Source organism: Tasmannia lanceolata, unplaced genomic scaffold, assembly GCF_043159265.1.
Source record: "Tasmannia lanceolata isolate RefF3 unplaced genomic scaffold, GAP_Taslan_0.1 ptg000023l, whole genome shotgun sequence".
NCBI lineage: Eukaryota > Viridiplantae > Streptophyta > Magnoliopsida > Canellales > Winteraceae > Tasmannia > Tasmannia lanceolata.
In genome coordinates this window covers 32,928,073-32,947,309 of record NW_027518700.1, presented here as the reverse complement: position 1 = coordinate 32,947,309, position 19,237 = coordinate 32,928,073, and the positions used below count along the sequence as shown (strand labels likewise).

General features: G+C 39.2%; 1 protein-coding gene and 1 pseudogene across 1 annotated transcript; one reads left to right on the top strand and one right to left on the bottom strand.

Annotated features, from left to right (window-relative positions):
• LOC143855716 (protein LURP-one-related 8-like) overlaps positions 1 to 11,002 on the bottom strand; it is a 37,989-nt pseudogene extending 26,987 nt beyond the window's left edge.
• A 4,922-nt stretch (positions 11,003 to 15,924) lies between these two features.
• LOC143856778 (uncharacterized) lies at positions 15,925 to 17,818 on the top strand. The gene is made up of 5 exons (XM_077367046.1): positions 15,925 to 16,386; positions 16,482 to 16,569; positions 16,899 to 16,996; positions 17,146 to 17,291; positions 17,551 to 17,818. Exons 1-4 carry the CDS (start codon positions 16,250 to 16,252, stop codon positions 17,165 to 17,167), a joined length of 345 nt encoding a protein of 114 aa, XP_077223161.1. The 5' UTR covers positions 15,925 to 16,249; the 3' UTR covers positions 17,168 to 17,291; positions 17,551 to 17,818.
• Positions 17,819 to 19,237: the final 1,419 nt, after the last annotated feature.

Here is a 19,237-nt window from a genome sequence, read left to right as displayed (position 1 = left end):
AGCCTAAAACAGCTCTAAAAATAAGAATATCTTGCTGTTCATAGGCTTCTCGGAACTTCGAGATTTTTCTCGGAGCTCCGAGCTCGGAACTCTGAAGGTTCTCTCGAAACTTCGAGAAATGGTCCAGGAGCATAATGTCATGCTCTGTCATTTTTCTCGGAACTCCGAGAAATGGTCCAGGGGCATAATATCATGCTCTGTCCATTTTCTCGGAACTCCGAGGATATTTCTCCGAACTCCGAGAACACTATGAACTTAAAAAATTATAGCCGTTGGAGGCCCAACGGCTAGTTGACTGTTTGACCTGAAAATTGTTGTTTTGCCCCTAAAACAGTAATATTGTGTTGGGAACTTATATATACCCATTGTATGGGTTCAAAAGACAAGATGAACATGTTCCAACCTTAACAAACCCTAGAAACTTATTTGCAACCATTTTTGGGTTAATTGTTCTCATCAATCCCTTGTGCCTTGATTTGAGAAAATCATTTGAGATTAGTTTAGGCTTAAACTTGTTTATTCTTGAGAGCATCCTTGGAGCTTCAAATTGCATTGTAGCCTACATAGAGGCAAAGCTTTTATCTTCTTCTTTATTCGATCGGTGGCAAGGGCATCCGTTGTTTTTAATTCCCTTGGGTGAAGCGCTTAGAACTCGGCGGAGAAGGAGAGTCATTGTAAAGGTGGAAGGGCATCCTCATTTAATTCCCTTGGAGTGTAAAAGCCTTGGAGCCGGGCGTCGTGGAGGTCTTAATAGTGGAAATCCTCAAGTGCGACCTTGAGAAGAGTGGAGTAGGCCGTTTGCCGAACCACTATAAATCTCTGTGTCACTTGTGTGATTGGTATTTTCTGTCACTCCCTCTCACTCTCTTATTTGATTATTTGTGCATAGAATTGAGTGAGTAGTTAGCATTGATAATCAACCTAAATATCTTAACCTTGCTAACTAGGCTATTAAAATTACCTAATTAAGTTTGCTAATCAACAAGTGTTTTGAACTTATATTAATTTGTAATATTGTTTAAGTTCAACTATTTCAAATTTAATTAAACAAGGGATAAGTCTTGGGTGAAATCTTAGGAAAAGTTTTTAAAAGGTAAAGGTTTTATAAACATCCTATTCACCCCTCCTCGAGGTTGCCAAACCAAGTCACTACTTGGATTTCAGAAGACTTCTGACTTCTTTTAGAAATGTCGGGTACATGGTGATGAGTGGCAGACACAGTTAACCAATTATGCAGAAAAACATATTAGACTGGCAAAGGAAGAAAGCGTGCAGTAAGTGGCATATCAAGCTGGTTTACATGTTTTTGAAGTACGGTCCGTTCAAACTCAAGATTCTGTAAACTTGCATCTTCGAACGTGCAGTTGTCGTGTGTTCCAAACGATCGGACTACCGTGCGGACATGCCATGGCAGCGATTTCCATCACAAAAGAAAAAAATCCGTATTCCTTTTATAAGCCTTGCTACAAAGTGGACCGATATCGGCAGACGTATGATGAGGTGCTGTACCCTACATTAGATTGCACCCAATGGCAGGTCCCTCCTGAACCTTTGATGCAAGTATTACCGCCACGTCCAAGACGACCACCTCGAAGGCCACGAACGAGAAGAACTGATCGTGAATTGCAGAGTGGATTACATTACAAGTACACCAAATGTGGACAGCTTGGTCACAACAGAAGAACTTGCAAAGCAGCTTCCTGACCAGAGTGCTATTGGGGCTTCTGCAGCTATATTCAATAGGTTGGGTGTATCTTGTCAAGCTCCGTTCTTTTTGTAGGGGCTTGATGTAATCATTTTATGTGTGGATGAATTGAATATTAGTATACTCATTTTTTGACGTAATCATGTGGATGAATTGAATATTTGTATAGTCATTTTTTAATGTAATCATGTGGATGAAATGAATATATGTAGTCACCTTTTGATGTAATCATGTGGATGAAATGAGTATAGGTATTCACTTTTGGATGTAATCATGTGGATGAATTGTCTTCATTTTTTGTACGGGCATGATGTAATGATACAAAAAAAGGTTTCAAGATCTGTAGTAAGTAATTAGTGATAGAACAGACATTACACAAGTGCTGCTCCAGCTCACACACTAAAATGCAGATTTAAGGTCTTGTCTTGATCTCTAAGAATTACATATTTCAACAACCAATTATGCTTGTGAAGCTGTCAGATTTCCACACCCAATTGTACTTGTGCAGCTGTCAGATTTCAGCACCCAATGGTGCTTGTTCAACACTTCACTTACACACCAAAAAATACAGATTTCAGCACCCAATAGAGTACACATCCATCACCTATTCTCTGTCACACAAATTCAGATTTGAGATCTTGTTTTGCTCAGACATCCAGTGCATTTTAATTGTTGTTTTGATTTTGCCCTTCAGAACTTAGTTTTCTTAGTTGGTTTGTGATGTCATGTGACTCATCCATAGAAGCTCAAGAGCATAGGCAATGCACATGTCATTTAAGGAGAAAGGCTATACATAAAATCAACACATAATAAGGTGCTTGGCCATACATGCTCATAACAAAAAGAGGAGCCATGGCTCACAGTACAAACATACTTCCATAATCATCAAAACATAGCTGAGTCTACTCATAACCATGTACACCATACATACAAAGATAACCTAAGTAGCCTATACAGATCAACCATCAGATCAAAAGCAGAGATAAGTCCAAAATGAGTGAACATCGGCTAGCGCTGGATGAAAGGAGCATAGTCCGACTACTGCTCTAGAGGAGGTGGAGGGTGTGATGAACTGCCTGGATACTGTCCCTACTGACCGCTGGAGAGGTACTCTCGAAATGATGTAAACTGATCATCTATATGAGACAGAGCTGCTGGAAGTGAGAGGTCATAGAGTGCTCAAGTGTCTGCTGTAGGGCTATTAAATCCTGATGGGTACATGCCCGAGTCAGATCCTGTGAAGTGTCAAAGTCCGCGGGTGCCTGATCGTCCTTCTCCTCAATGTGCTGAGCTGCTCGTCCTTCTCCTCAATGTGCTGAGCTGCCTCGTCCTCATCGTCGAGCTCCTCGTCCTGAATCTCTGGGCAACAGCCAGCTGCATCCTGTTGATGGATCGTCCATCAAATGGAGCAGTAGGAGTGCAGGTCATCTCATCAGAAAGAGGAACACGAAAGGCCTTGAAGATTCGGGTCAAAAGCATACCATAGGGCATGGACGAACGGGCCCATCTAGGGGCTTCGCTCATAAAACAGAAGATAATGTTGGCCATATTCAAGGGGCCGCAAGGCATCAGTCTACCCACCGCGACGGGTAATGTTGCTGAAAATGAGATTATGAAGCATTTTTACAGCAGGTTTGAGATGAGTAGATCGAACACGGATGTTCGGGTCATAATCATTGGCGATAGTGCTATAAACGGTGTCTCTAGTAACGTTAGTTGTATCAATTTTATCACCAGGCCAAAAGTAGTCGTCGCTGCCTGCCGATGAAATGCCTAGGAGAGTACTAAACTGTCGTTGGTCCATCTTGGTGGTAGTTTTCTTCACGCGGGTTTCAGTTACATAATTTGAAGGTGAGATGTGAAGATTCGCATAGAACAACTTAACTAAACGGGGGTTCACAAGTTCATTAATTTGAAGGATGGGTGTCCAACCAAAGGTATCGAAGCAATAAAGGAGATTGAATCGTTCACTGATGAGAGGTTCGACGTACCTACTTGTTAGGATGCCCCGATTACGAATCTTGTTCCATGTGTCGCGTGCGGATGGACTGTTGACGAGGGAGGGGTTTTCTAGGTCAGATTCCTTAGCCCTTTTTCGAGAAGGATTGTCGTTGCGACGACCACGTGAACGCTCATCTTGTGCCATCCGCACGCGAGGGAAAAATGAAAAATGGGAAGATTTGGGGAAGAAAGAAGGGTTTGGATGGAAGAAAAAAGGGTTTGGATGGAAGATAATGAGTGGATTTTGGGTTTGGATGGAAGAAAAAGGGTATTTGGAGAAGAGAGTTGGGGAAGGGAGAAGGGTATTTGGAAAAGGGAGAGAGAGAGGGAAAAAAAGGGTTTGAGGGTAGTTGAAGTTGAAAGGGCATCAGTGGGGCCCGATTTTTAAAAAAGTGCCAGAAGCTCGCACAGAGCTCCGTATGAACTTCTTTTTTTTTTTAAAAGCCAGAATCTCGCACGGAGCTCCGTACATTTACACGGAGCTCTGTGTGAACTTCTGTTTTTTTTAGAAAAAAACAGTCTCGGAAGGAGCTCCTTGTAACTAGACGGAGCTCCGTGTGCGGAGTTCTGTGGAAAATCATGGAGCTCCGTGCGAGGTACTGTTTTGTTAAAAAAATAATAGTAGCTCCCACGGAGATCCTTGCATTTACACGGAGCTCCGTATGAGCTACTATTTTTTTTTTTAAAACCAGTATCTCACACGGAGCTCCGTATTAATGCATGGAGCTCTGTGTGAGTTTCTATTTCTTTAAAAACACAGTACTAATGGGGGACCTGTTTTAAAGCATTTCAAAGCTCCGTGGTAGCTTCTGTTACACGGAGCACCGTCATTTTATTACAAAAAATCCAGTAATAATAGGGGACCCTACTTAGTCTTAAGGGTTAAGATTTGAAAAAATAATAACATTCCCTACTTCAGCACCCAATTGTGCTTGTGCAGTTGTCAGATTTCAGCACCCAATGGTGCTTGTTCAGCAACATCCCAAACATGTATACATGGGTTTCAAACAACTCATTTCAAAGAACTCAGTGAATGTTTACAACAACTCAATCAATTGAAACTCAATTCAACTTCCGTAGATCAATGTTTACAATTGTGCAAGGAAAATGTGTACAACTCAAAACACATTTTCTTAAAATTACAGATTTCAGCACCCAATTGTGCCTATGCACCTGTCAGATTTCAGCACTTCACTCATACACCAAAAAATACAGATTTCAGCACTTCACTCATACACCAAAAAATACAGATTTCAGCACCCAACAGAGTACACATCCATCACCTATTCTCTGTCACACAATGTCTCAATCCTTTACACCAAAAAAAATGTTTACAACAACTCAAAACTCAACCTACAACATCTTACATATCACGATCATCTTTGCTAACTTTACACTCTTCAAACTCCCCCTATAGAAATCTTTGACAAAGAGCCTGACGCATGTCGAGGATGTCGGTCGGGCCAAATTTCCAAGGGGCACCGCGATAAAGATGGTCGATGAATTGTAGAACAAACAATCCACAGTCAAACCTACATAATAAATAATGGAAAAAGCAGTGAGAAAACTTTTACTAAATTTACAATTAAACAACTTTACAACAAACTTTCTATTCTGACTAACCCATTGTCTTGCTGTGGGCAATCACTCATCTATTCATATGGAAACTCATCTATATTCATAGAACGATCCTTGAAATACTGCTTTATGCAGTCTATCCGAAAAAGAAATTAAGGTGTGATACGGTGTTATACAAATAACTAAGGGTGTCAATCAAACGGTGTTATACAAAAGGTGTTTTACTTATGGTCGGTGCTGCTAGTTACTCAAATTTCACGCCTGTTTCTGAATTGAACTCGACAAAGGCTTTTTTCACCATGTCAACCACGAGAAGAGCCCAATGCATGTTTTGACATAACGGGAATAAGATCATATCCAACTGGGTCAGATCTTCATCCCCAAGAGCATCGGCCAACACCTTCTTCCCGTCCGCCCAGACCTCCAGCTTTCTTTTTATATCCATCCACTCGCGGCCAACAGTTAAATACCACTGAACAACCGTGTATGCAGATATTAAGTTGGAAAGAAATGAACAGTAATAAATAAAGGTATTATGTAACATGCATATGTAGAGAAACCCTCTTATATGGAGTGACGAACTGACTAATGCAATTCGATTCTAACCGGTTAAACAGTAGTTGGTGTGTATGTCTACTATCTGTTAAAAAAAAGGATTCGAATTTAATGCAAAACTACTATTGGTGCTAATGCGAACCAAATTTGAAGAGAGGAGTACAATGCCACTTACACAGGTTGAGAGGTACCCTCTAAGGATCCAGAGTTCGTACAAGTCATCCGCAATAACCCTAGTGCCATCGTCACAGGTAATGACTTCCGAGTTGCATAATCATAGAGCCGTTAAAATTGCAACACACTCGTATTACCGTGAGAAATAAATCTATGTGCTACAACCTCACATTTCTGTCCTTTTTATTATACTTTATGAGCTTCTGAATAGCTGTGCTTCGCCTGCCCCCTCCCTTCTTCGCCCTGGGGGCTCGCTTCCCCTTCTTGGGGGCTGCCTTCGTCTCCTGCTCATCGGTTGAGGTTCCACATCAAAGGGTGATTGTTTGAACCTGCTCGTAGCCTTGGTCCTTCTCCGTTTTACTTCCTTTTCAATACTACCCATAGGAGGAGCTTCGGCCTGCTTCCTCTTCAGAGGGTTGTCCTTAATGTTAATAATAAATGGTGTGCTCTCAACCTCTAGAGGACTGTCACTAATGGTGAGAGCCGCCATTTCCAAGACATCTCGAACCTGTAGAGGACTGTCAGTAATGGTGAGAGCTACATTTTACAACACACCTTTGACCTCCATCCCCACTACATCTACACCCTCCTCCAACACACCTCAAACCTCCTTCTCCACTACATCAACTCCCTCCTTCTCTAATTCACCAATTCTCCCCTCCTCCAATACATCACCATCCTTCTCCTCCAAAACACTGCCACCCTCCTTCCCCATTACAGCAGCTGTCTCCTCGTCCAATGCTTCTTCACTGTCCTCCCTCTCTTTTAGGAAAGCTTCCTTCAGTTTTCAAAATTATTTAGTCTCCTTCCTAAAGGAAGCTTTCTCTTGTTCAAAATCCCCCCTCTCTTTTCTCAGCTCCTCTTTTCTCTTTTCTATTTGTTCTCTCTCTTTTCCTACCTCCTCCCTCTTCTTCCCTATTTCCTCCCTCGCCTTCCTTATGTCCTCCCTCTCCTTCCTTATCTCCTCTCTCTCCTCTCTTAGGTCATCTCTTTCCTTTTCTATTTCGTCCTCTCTTTCAAAAGGATCGTTAAAGTCACCACCACCAGTTGGGTCGTCTTCTCTCTCATTTTCTGGTTTGCTGGGTGGGTTGGGAAATGCAGAGGTCGTAGGGGAACGCGTCAGCGATAGAAGCCCCTCTATCGAACCCGACTCATCATCCTCCTGTCATACAAAAAGAGTAAATAATAAAAGGACAGTAAGGAGAGAAATAAGCGATGAAAGACCGTGATTACAATATAAAGTGCATTACCTGGTAGCTTGAGGGCAGGTACCGTAATTCCTCCCCATCTGGAGTTAATGAGACGACCACCTGATAATTTCAATAAACTATTATCATTGTTTAACCTCATTTAAAAACAACAATTAAGGAACAATCTATGTTGGTTATGTCTCACCTCATGTCCACCGATGCGTCTTTTTTTGATCGATTGATACTTTGGCCACTCCTCCTCCGACCCAGACTTAGTATTCCAGTCCAACTTCAGGAGACGTGGTTGGGCTTCTGGATTCTTTGGAACCCATAATTTGGTATGCTCATAGAGCCACACCTGCATAATACACCTAATCGTCATATAACTAGCGAACATATAATAAACTACATATAATGACTTAATGAAGCTGAAATGACACCAAACATGAATTACCAAAGAGCAGCCGCCGAGGTATTTTCTAGATGACAGGTACTCAACTAACCAGTCATATATTGCGTAGCCCCAGGCGTAGTCGCCTATCTTCTGCAGGTCCTCTATGTAGGTCCAGAACATCTGGTCTGCCCGATGTGCGGTCTGCGTGAAGAGGACCGTCGTAAATAGGTGAAGGGGAACATACTTCACCGTTGCGTCGATCGACACTTGGTCCTCCCTGTTCACTACCTTCATAATCTTCTTCTCAATCTCAGGTGGCATCCCAGATGCTTTAGGAAATGCCCAACCCGGCACAAGAGGAGGGGGATTCCTCTTGCCAGTAGGGATTACCCTAGCTATGTTTAGTCTTTGTCCTCTCAGTGAGAGGCCTAGCTCCATTGCAACATCGGTTGCTTCAAAGGGAACTGCGATGCTCCCTATAATAAAGGACTTCATATGTGCATTCCAATTAGAATGCAATGCTCTGATTAGGGGCTTGTGTATCACCACATCTTCTAAATTCATCAAATCCTTGAAGGGAGTAATCTTCAGAGCATTCTTATGCCATTCCTTCTGCTTCATCTTCCCCATAACAGCTGTAAAACATGCAGGAGAACATTGTGCCGGCACGTTTTTAACCTGCATGACAGGTTAAGTCATTAATGAACATAAAAGAACTACTAATACAGCAAATAATAAACTACAATAGAGTACACTTACAGGTTTCTTCCCTCCCTTTTTTGTCCCCTCCCTTCTTTCTCCCTTAGCCATATAACAAGTCAACAAATATATCGGGGTCTGTACAAACATCATCAAAAAGTTATAAACAGTCCATATTAAATAAACAAATGAATTCATTCATTCAAGATATAAAATAAATGAATTCATTCAAATTATGTTCCCTTCTAACTGACTGAATTCATTCATGATACAAAGAAATGAAAAAAAAGCCCACATTAGAGATTAAAAGAACTGAACTGAATTCATTGCCAACATAATCAATAAACAGAACCAACATTAGAAATCAGCACATCTAAACAAACATATGAAAATGACAAATAGAAGAACAAGAAGAAGAAAGATGGGTTTTTTTCGTTTCATACCAAAGGTATAAACAAATAATCTATTAGTTTGCCTGTTCGTATTGTGATATAATTTCAGGAAACTCACAAGTAATTCAAATGGATAATCTAACAGCAAGTGCAATCAAAGGACAACTCTACAATGTAAGTCAAGCCTCTTAGGGTTATAACTGTGTCCAAGGCTCATATAAGATCATGCGCATGCATAACACACCCTATTAGTAACTTTAAGTATGGCCTATCATTTGGTATTCAGTATAAGCAAGGGTTATCCTATTATATAGAGGGGTTATCCTATTATAGACAGAGGTTATCCAATTATACATAAGGGATGCCAAGTTATACATATGGAATGGCTACTTATACATATGGTATGCCAAGTTCAAAGAGGACCTATCATCTTCTATTAAGTATAAACAAGGGTTATCCTAACATACAAAGGGGTTATCCTATTATAGACAAGGCTTATCCAATTATACATAAGGGATGCCAAGTTATACATATGGGATGCCAAGTTATACTGAGGTTATCCAATTCTACACTGATGTTTATTCTATAATGAGGTTATCTATACAAAGGTTATCAAATTCTATACAGAGGTTATCCAATTTATACTGAGGTTACAAATTTATATACAAGGGTTAACGATTTCTATACTGAGGTTTATTCTATACTAAACTTATCTAGACTGAGGTTATCCAAATATACATAAGTTATCCAATTCTATACAGAGGTTATCCAATTTCTACTGAGGTTATCAATTTATATACAAGGGTTATCCAATTCTATACTGAGGTTTATTCTATACTGAGCTTATCTAGACTGAGGTTATCCAAAAATACAGAGGATATCCAATTTATACTCAGGTCATCAATTTCTAAACGAGGGTTATCCAATTCTATACTGAGGTTATCAATTTATACCATACCAACTTCTGCAGAACACACCAACAAAATGAAACTAATAAATCCAAATATAACTTATCAGTTTTAAAATAGGTTTCAGATCACAAGAGAAACAACTTTTCCAAATATAAATGGGGGTTATCCAAAATTAACAGGGGGTATCAAGTCTAAATGATGGATTATCAATATAACCCACCGAAAAAAACTAGTGAGAAAAACAAGTGAGAAAAAAAATTGAAAACAAAAATTCCACTTACCTATTTACGCCGACAAACTCAAGGCCGGAAGGAAGAGGATGGTGACGGTCACAGCGGCGGCGAAGGCAAGGGTTTTGGAGGAAGAACAAACTGATATTTTTTGCGACGACCACCACCATGATTCTCGACCGAGTTGATTTCGAAGGAAGAAGAAAACGAGTGCTTGGAGGAAGAAGAAAACGACAGCGAGACTAGGGCTTTCGAGGAAGAAGAAAACGAGGGCTTCAAAACAATATGTAAATGTCGCCCCTTTTCATTTCGACCACTAGGGTTTTGAGGAAGAAGAAAACGAAAGGTTTTCAGTAGTGAAAATAAAAAAAGGGAAGCAAAAAAATGAAATGTAAAGTAAATTTCGCCCCTTTTGTTTTTCAAACTGAGAAGGGCATTTCGGTCTTTTTTCCGAGCGGGAATTTCATTTCGACACCAAATGGACATGTGAAAATTCGATGACTTCAATGGGACATTTTCCTATTTTTTCGACGTCACTTGGAAATTTTTCCAAAAAACTAGAACATGTCGAGATCCTTTAGGGAAAATGACTAATATACCCTTCACCAGATACGGATCATGCACAAATCTGAATTTTTTTCAAGTTGCTAAAAATTGATAAGAAGAAATCATTGACCATTAGGGGGTTATTTATGACTTTTACCCCTGATCTCTACTTAACATTCGTAAAAGCAGATAGTCTATATGCCCCAGATGATTATCGAAAAAAAAAATCCCTATTTTTATTAAAAGAAAAAAAAATCATTTCGAGAACTTAAATTTGTAATTTGTGAAAAAAATAGGCAATAAGAATAATTAAAAAATAACCCCTGAAAATCAAAATTAAAAAATAACCCAAAATAGAAAAACAAAACCCAATAATCGATCCCACTTAATTACCTTTCTTCGGATTGTGAGAAGCGGTTTTCCAGCTGCGTCCATGAGCACGATCTCCCCCGTATTACTGGCCACGTAATTATCAACGAGGAAAAGGAGGACCCCCTTGGCATCAAAGACAGTGAAACCGTGGCAATTGAAGAGGAGGGACTTCCTCCAGACAGTCAAGACCTCTACGTGTCGGTCAGGAACCGGTTTCAGCAACTCTGAGGTGGTATTCGGGTACACCTTGGTCATGGTTTGCTGGTTCTGATTGATCGTTTTTACTTTTCTTTTCTCTCACTTTCAGCCCTAATTCACTACTAGGAGCAAGACCCAATATTTATATATGAGATGTGGACGAAAGTGCCCTTCGGTATACTTTTAAGCGGTGTTGGAAATGATGTCATGGGCGGGACTAAAATACATTAAATTAGGCACTTCCACTCGTGTCTATTGTCGTATTTGGTAATGAGAAATGATATCTGCACAACCAATAACTCATCATGTCTTTTATTATATAAAAAGCTGTCAATTGTCAAAGGTTATATTAAACCTTGAGGAATGATAGAATGAAGAGTGCCCTTTCAAAAATCAGCTTGGGCACCCCTCTTGGTTGATTTCAGCAAAGCCAACAGGGTTTCCACTTTTTTAGGTTCCTCCATAAATTCATGTTGCAGAAAATCAATCAATTGGGCATCCTTGAAGCTGATTTTTGCAAGGGCGCCCTTTATTCTATCATTCCTAATTAAACATCTGACAAGGCAAGTTAAAAAGAAAAGACAAGCTGAGTTTGTGCAATTATTAAAAGATGGTTTTGCAAACGACGACATCATGGGAAGGAAGAAAAATACATTAAAATTAGGCAGTTCCACCCATTAATTTGTGGCATTTGATAAATTATTTTTGTGCTTATTTCAATAAAAAATATTACTATGTAGTCAGGAAAATGAGTCTTCATGTTTGCTGTGAAGACCTAATTGGATTGAAAAACATTTCTTATGGAAAATTTTTCTTAGGAATGTTTTTTTTTTCTTTCCATTATTTATTGCTATTGGGAAATAATATGATTATGGTTAATTTAGAAGGATATTATCATAAATGGAAGGCTCCTCTAAGTAAAATTGGATAGGGTTTTTTAAAGTTATATTTTTCCGTATGTAAAACAATAGGAAATTTTATGAATATTTTGCCTTTCCAAACTTTCCTAGGAAAATCTTGCAATCCAAACAAAGGAAAAACTGATTTATTAAACAATCCAAATTATTTTTAGGGAAAATGACCTAAAAAAAGCTCTTTTTTGGACTATTGACGCTAAAGCAGTGGAGAGTTGAAAACGACCAAAGTGAAGTGCTTTTCACTGTTCACAGTTTTTTGAAGACCCTTTTGCCCTTCCCCTTTTCGAATAAAACAAACGAGTAAATTTTGATTTTTTCACTTTTTTACTTTAAAAAAACTTACGGTTCTCTCTCCTTCTCCTCCCTCCCTCCGACGGATAGCAAAAGCCCCATCGCCGTTCGTTTTCCCTCCCTCCGACGGAGACCAAAATCACTCCCTAGTGAACCCCCTTCGTCCGGCCGTTTTTGCACTCCGGTGAAGCCCCATCACGTCTTCTCATAGTTGAAGGAAGTTGAAGTAGGTATTCTCATCTTCTCACAGTTAATTTTTTCTATAAGTATTTAAGAAATGCAAAACACCTTTCTTCAATGGGTTTTACCTATGTGAGAGATTGAAAACCCATTGCTTCTTTTATTTTGTCATCTTCCATTGCATTTTAGTTTTACAATTTATTAGGGTTTTGGCAAACCAATTTCAGCCATTATTTAGGGTTTTCAAAGGGTTTTTTGTAAACCAATTTCAACCCCTATTCTTTTAGGGTTTTGTTAAACCAATTTTCACAACTTTTTTTAGCATTTTCTTTGGGTTTTGCAAAAGCAATTTGGAGTCATTAGGGTTTTGAAATCCAAGTTTGAGCACTATTCCTTTAGGGGTTTTGTATATGGAGATTGAGTTTAATTAGTGGTTTGTGGTGAGGAATTACTGGCTGAAATCTCTTGTAGAAGCTGAAATGTGTTGAAATAGTTGTTGAATTTTGTTTTATTGCTTGATATAGTGGTTGCATTCTGATTCGTTGGTTGACATTTGTTGAAATAGTGGTTTTGTTAGGGTTTGGTTGAATTGTGGTTGAATTTGGTTGAAATCTGTTGTAGAAGTTGAAATTTGTTGAAATAGTAGTTCAATTTTGTTTAATTGGTTGAAATACTGGTTGAATTCTGATTTAGTGGTTGACAGTTGTTGAAATAGTGGTTTTTTAGGGTTTGGTTGAATTGTTGTTGAATTTGGTTGGAATCTGTTGTACAAGTTGAAATTTGTTGAAATAGTGGTTGAATTTTGTTTTATTGGTTGAAATAGTGGATGAATTCTGATTTAGTGGTTGACATTTGTTGAAATAGTGGTTTTGTTAGGGTTTCGTTAAATTGTTGTTGAATTTGGATGAAATCTGTTTTGGTTGTTGATAGTGTCTTTTTAGTTATTGAAAGTGTCCATTGTTCAAATGGGTTGAGATATTGGGTTGAATAAATGTCTTTTAGTAGTTGAAATGGGTTGAATAAGTGGTTGAAACATGTTGTAGTGGTTGGAATGTGTTGAAATAGTGGTTGAATTCTGTTTTAGGTGTTGAAATAGGTTGAATTAGTGGTTGAAGTGTATTGTAGTACTTGAAATTTGTTGAGATATTGGTGGAAATGTATTTAGGTGCTTCATATAGTGGTTGATATAGTTGTTGAAATTGGTTGATATAGTGCTTGAAATTTGTTGAGATATTGGTTGAAATATGTTTAGGTGTTGAAAGTTGTTTTAGTTGTTGAAATTGGTGTGGAATCTATTTTACTGGTTCAAATGGGATGAAATAGTGTTTGAAATTAGTTATTGTTTGAGAAGTGTTTGAAATTTTGGTTGAATTTTTGTTGAACTTGGTTGAAATCTGTTTTAGCAGTGGTTGAAATTTGTTGTAGTGGTTGGAATGTGTTCAAATAGTGGTTGAATTTTATTTTAGTTGTTGAAATGGGTTGAATTAGTGGTTGAAGTGTATTGTAGTGGTTGAAATAAGTTGAGATATTGGTTCAAATATGTTTAAGTGCTTCATATAGTGGTTGAAAGCTGTTTTAGTTTTTGAAATGGGTTGAAATAGTGGTTGAACTCTGTACCTATTATTTCATAGTGGTTCATATAGTGGTTGAAATGTGTTTAAGTACTTCATATAGTGGTTGATATAGTTGTTGAAATGGGTTGAATTAGTGGTTGAAGTGTATTGTAGTGGTTGAAATGAGTTGAGATATTCGTTCAAATATGTTTAAGTGCTTCATATAGTGGTTGATATAGTGGTTGAAAGCTGTTTTAGTTTTTGAAATGGGTTGAAATAGTGGTTGAACTCTGTACCTTTTGTTTCATAATGGTTTAATTTCAGTAGTGGTTTCAAAATATATGTGGTTGAAATCTAATATCTGTTCACATACTGCAATGGTTTTGTTCTTGCAGAGAAGGGCAGAGTAAGTAAGGCTAGGCTCACATCATGGTGAGTGATTGTGACTTCTACCCGTATATTTATTCACTAATTACAAATGTCTTTTAAGTGTGTACGCTTTTACGATAATGTATTTATATGTGCAGGCACCCTATATTTGGTCTAGATGTTGTCCTTCCTGTTTCCACGATTGCATGCAGTCCTTAATTTGTAGGGAAGAGCACAAAGATTTATAAAGATAAGCCCATTTGGACATCTGATCAATCTAGAAGGGGTCAAACTACACAAAAAAGTTATAACAATTTTGGTAGGTTATTGGCAAAAAGAACGTAGGGCCTTTACAATAGATGGTGTGATAGTGCCGTTCGAAGTAAGGGATGTAGCACAGATTTTAGGGTTAAGTATGGTAGGGGAAAGAATCCAAATTGATTGGGGTAGCAAGGATCCTGTGCAAGGTTGGAGGTTTAGTGGCCATTCAGCTTCATTGGATGAGATTTTGGACGTAATCAATGCGGAGTTAGATAGGGAGGAGAAAGAATCGGTGGATGCGACTATCAAGCATGTCTTCTTGCTACTGTTTAGCACTTTCTTGTTCCCCCAGATGACGCATAAGACCTCTTCTTGCCTCTTCCCCTTCATAGATATGGATACCATAGGAAATGTTGCGTGGGCATATGTCGTGTATGACTACTTGGTAAAGTCTTTAGATGCATATAGTGAGAAGGGAAAGGGGAGCATACTCGGATGCTCGATTCTATTACAGGTGAATTTGACAAACTCTGCAAATTTCAAATATTTTGTAACTGATTTTGTATCTAATAAATATGTCATCGTTTCAGGTATGGTTATTTGAGCATACGGATTTGTGGGAACTTGCGCATCCCGATGCGAGTCCCTGTCTATTCAAGTGGAGCGGTGACATGGGTATGAGGAGGAAGGAACATAGTAATTTGATTGACATTATCAGTGGTGGAGAGCTGGAAAAGAAGCAAGTGAGTTGGAAGTAATTTGTTTACGTATTCGCATATTGTGGTCATTCTGGTAAATGTAAAAACTAAATGGATTTCAGGTGGTGAGGAGGCTAAAGCCTCTTGCAACAGAATTGCGTCTACTACAAGGCAGGGAAGCAGTATCCAGAGGCAAGGAAGCAGTATCTGGAGGCAAGAAAGTAGTGGCTAGCTCCCTTGATGTGCTGGTTGATGTCTCCATTGCAAAGACGGAGACGATGGGCAAATCTGAGCTTGTATTTGTAATGAATTATCCTTTTTAGTAAATTTTCAGTTTATATACTCCATCATAATCTAATGCTACAGATTGAGAGGAAAGTTTGAAAGAAAGGCACGTGGGAAAGAGAGGCAAGATGAGGGAGAGATACACATTTCCCTTACAGAATTCAATTTGATGAAGAAGTTAAGCATTCTTGAAGAAGAGGTGAAGGAACTAAAGAGGAGGAATACTCCTCAGATACATGAGGAGGAAGAAGAGGAGGACCAGGTCCCAAATGTAGAGAAGATTGTGGAGAGATCAGTGAACGAGATTGTAGAGAAACCTGTAGGGACAGTGGAGGAGAGGCAGGGTGGAGACGAAGGAGGGGATGTGAACGAGATTGTGACTCCTCGTATACATGAGGAGGAAGATGAAAAGGAGGATGAGGTCCCAACTGTAGAGAAGACTGTAGAGAGAGAGAGTGTGGAGAGAGGCAGAGTGGAGAGATGCAAGATGTTAGGGAGGAGGAAGTAAAGGAAGATGTTAGGGAGGAGGAAGTGAAGGCTGTAGAGGGAGAGAGAAGAGAGAAAGAGGAGATGGTGACAGGTTGGGAGGTGATTGAGTTTTTAGAGAAACCTGTAGGGAGAGTGGAGGAGAGGCAGGGTGGAGAGAAATGAGTGGATGTCAGTGAGATTTTCAATGTACTTGACAGTCAAGAAACTGAACAGAAATAAAAGGGGGCTCCTTGCAGCATAATTAGAGGCGTGAAGGAAGGCATGAGGCCAAATAAACCAGGGCCCACTAAGAAGTCACCATTCACTTCACCTGGTTCGAAGAAGAAGAAGAACATCGATGCAGATGTCAAGAAACGAAGATCCGATAAGCTTAAAGCTATTTGGGCGCTTTCTAGCTGGTATGCTATCTTACCTTACAATTTTATGCCATGGACCAACAATTTCATCTAATGCATTAACATCGTCTAACAGTACTCATTATTTTGTGTTGTAGTGACAAGGTCATCGAAAGTGAATGCTATTACATATGTAAGGAGGACATCGAGACAGTCTCGAAACCTCGAAGGTGGTTAAGTTCTTCCGTAAGTGTTGAAACCTTTGAGCTAATTGTTTGATTGTGTTAAATTGTTTTTTTTTTGTTTCGTTTTGTGGTTTTCAGTGTATGTGGGTTTTGGGGATGGGTGTGAGGGATGAGGGAAATGGGGATTGGGTCTGTTGGGTGATGCAGATGTGATTTGGTGAGATGAAAAGGATGGATAATGGTGGTGTTGGTATGGGTGGAACCGAGATGGAAAAGGGGAGAGATGGGGTATGGTGGGGTGTGTTAAGTCAGTCATTTCATTAACTTAATTGCCCTCACACTGACCGTTGATTTTAATTTGAATCTACTGACATACGTCTTAATATGTAGGTTATCAACATTTACACAGATTACATAAACAAGAGGAATGAAGAAACAAAAGAAAGGAAGGAAGACGGGCATGCGTTGCCATTTGTACACATTTATACGTAAGACAAGATCAATATAAATATCCCTTGAATGAGTAGATATGAAATTAGTTGCTGTCTCATTGTTCCTTTTTGTTCTATAGCAATGTATGACTGACAGTAGCTATACTGGTCCCGAGATGCTTGCTAAATACGTTCAACGTCTACAGGGAATCCCACCTTCAGAACTAAGAAGAGTCCTCATTCCTTTGAATGTCCCAGATCATCAGTTCTAGAATTGGATATCATCAAGGAATGTTTCGTAGTGTACAACTCTCTTGAAAATGGTACATATTATCCGGATGTGTTGCCTGTGGTAAGTACCCCCACAGGCCTGTTTGACTGTAATTTCATATTTATTTAAAAACCCTTACGTACTTGTCGATGTTTCGCAGATAAGTTACCTTCAGAAGTTCTTCGAGCACACGCTTAATGTGAAGTTAACTGCATTTCAAGTGGTTGAACCTACTAAATGACCCATTCAGAAAAACGGCTGATGTATCCTATTTTGAACTTTTCCCTATAGCTATGAAATATGATCAGTTCTAACTTCGTCTTATCTGACCTTCTTGCAGGTTTGACTGTGGGTTATTCGTTACTAAGGAAATGGATTGCCTGAGCAAAGATGAAGATTTGGACTTCTGGCAGGCTGATATTACTGCCATGAGAAGAACTATACTTGATGAATTCTTAGAGGGTGTGTATGGGCGTGTCAATGTATAAGACTTTGCGAACGTCAAGCAATTTGTTATGTCTTTAACCGGTCTTGCTCATTGTTTGATGTAATTAAACTACTTAGCTACGCAATAAAAATCCTAGAAGGGACGATTGAATTTATGGGTATATATTGGTATAATGTGTAGACACCTCATTTTGACCGAACCCTAATAGCATCGTTAGGATAAAAACCCTATCAAATTAGTGTTTTAGAGTCCCAAATTTTACTCTAAGGTAATTTAAGGTCCCAGGTAGGTCCCTTTAAAATTTCAGAAGACTCAGACAAAAGATGCTAAGTTAATCGAGTGACGTTCGTAATATAGTGTACTGTAGGAATAAGAGGAGTGAATTATCCTAGCAGGGGTGTGGCTGTATAAATTTTAATTTAAACCATTAAAGAATGGAAAACATTTTGAAAAGGGGAGTGGGCCATCTAACTTGGGGTTGCCTATACAAAAATGTAGCTGTTTTAAACCATAAAGGCGGGTGTCCCGAGGTAAAAGAGGGCTGTCCAGGTGAGATGGGGGGTCAAAAATAGCATTTGTACCATTGAATCAAAGGGCATGAAAGGGGCGGTGAGTTATCCCATCTAGGTCCCATCCTAATTTGTGTGCCCATCATTTTGGTGGTGCGTCCATCAATGGGTGGTGCCAATATCAATAGCCTTCATTTGATATTAAAAACCAGTGAAGGAAAAATTAGAAGGGGGATTCTTATTTTTTGCAAAAAACAGAGCGAGAGAAAAGAGAGATTAAGAGAGAGAGAGAGAATAGAGAGAGAATAGGGTTTCTTCATCTTTTACCTATTTTTCTTTGATCAAATCCATGCCGGATTCCGGCCAATCCCCACCGGCGGTTAGTTTTATTCTTTCTCTCATGCTAGGCTAGCCTCATTGACCTTGTCGTTTTTTCTTTGTTGATCATCTTCTTCATTAAACCATAGTTCTAACCTTCAAATCCTAGCTTCGGTCATAAAACCTTAGATCTGTACCTTTTTATCTTGGATTTAAATGAGAATACACTAGGTTTATGTCTTCTCTAGCAATTCCCATTGAAACCCTAACTCTAATCCTAGATCCAAAATAACCTACATTTTCTATCTGTAATTTGCACCGGATATGTGATCATTGGTATTGTAGACACCCCATTTTGACCGTGCCCTAAACCCTCCATGTTTGTGCACAACCCAACCAAATCAGAGTTTTAAAGCCCCAAATTCCACCCTAGGCTAGCTTAGGATCCCATCGAGGTCCCTCCGAAATTTCGTCGAAATCCGAGCGCGTTTGCCTAATGAACGAGCCGAGAGAGGAAAGTAGTGTAAACCAGAAAGGGGGGTGAATTTATCCGGATAGGGGGGGCGAGTTTATCCTGGAAAGGACGTGCACGGATTGAATAAGACACGATTCATAGCACGCCTTATCAAAACTTTCCGCGCAACCGCGCGCCTATCAAAGTGATAGTGCCGATATAAATCTCCTTCTCTTCCTATAAATATCACTTATTCTCTCATTTTTAAAAAAAAATATAAAAGAGAGAGAGAGAGAGA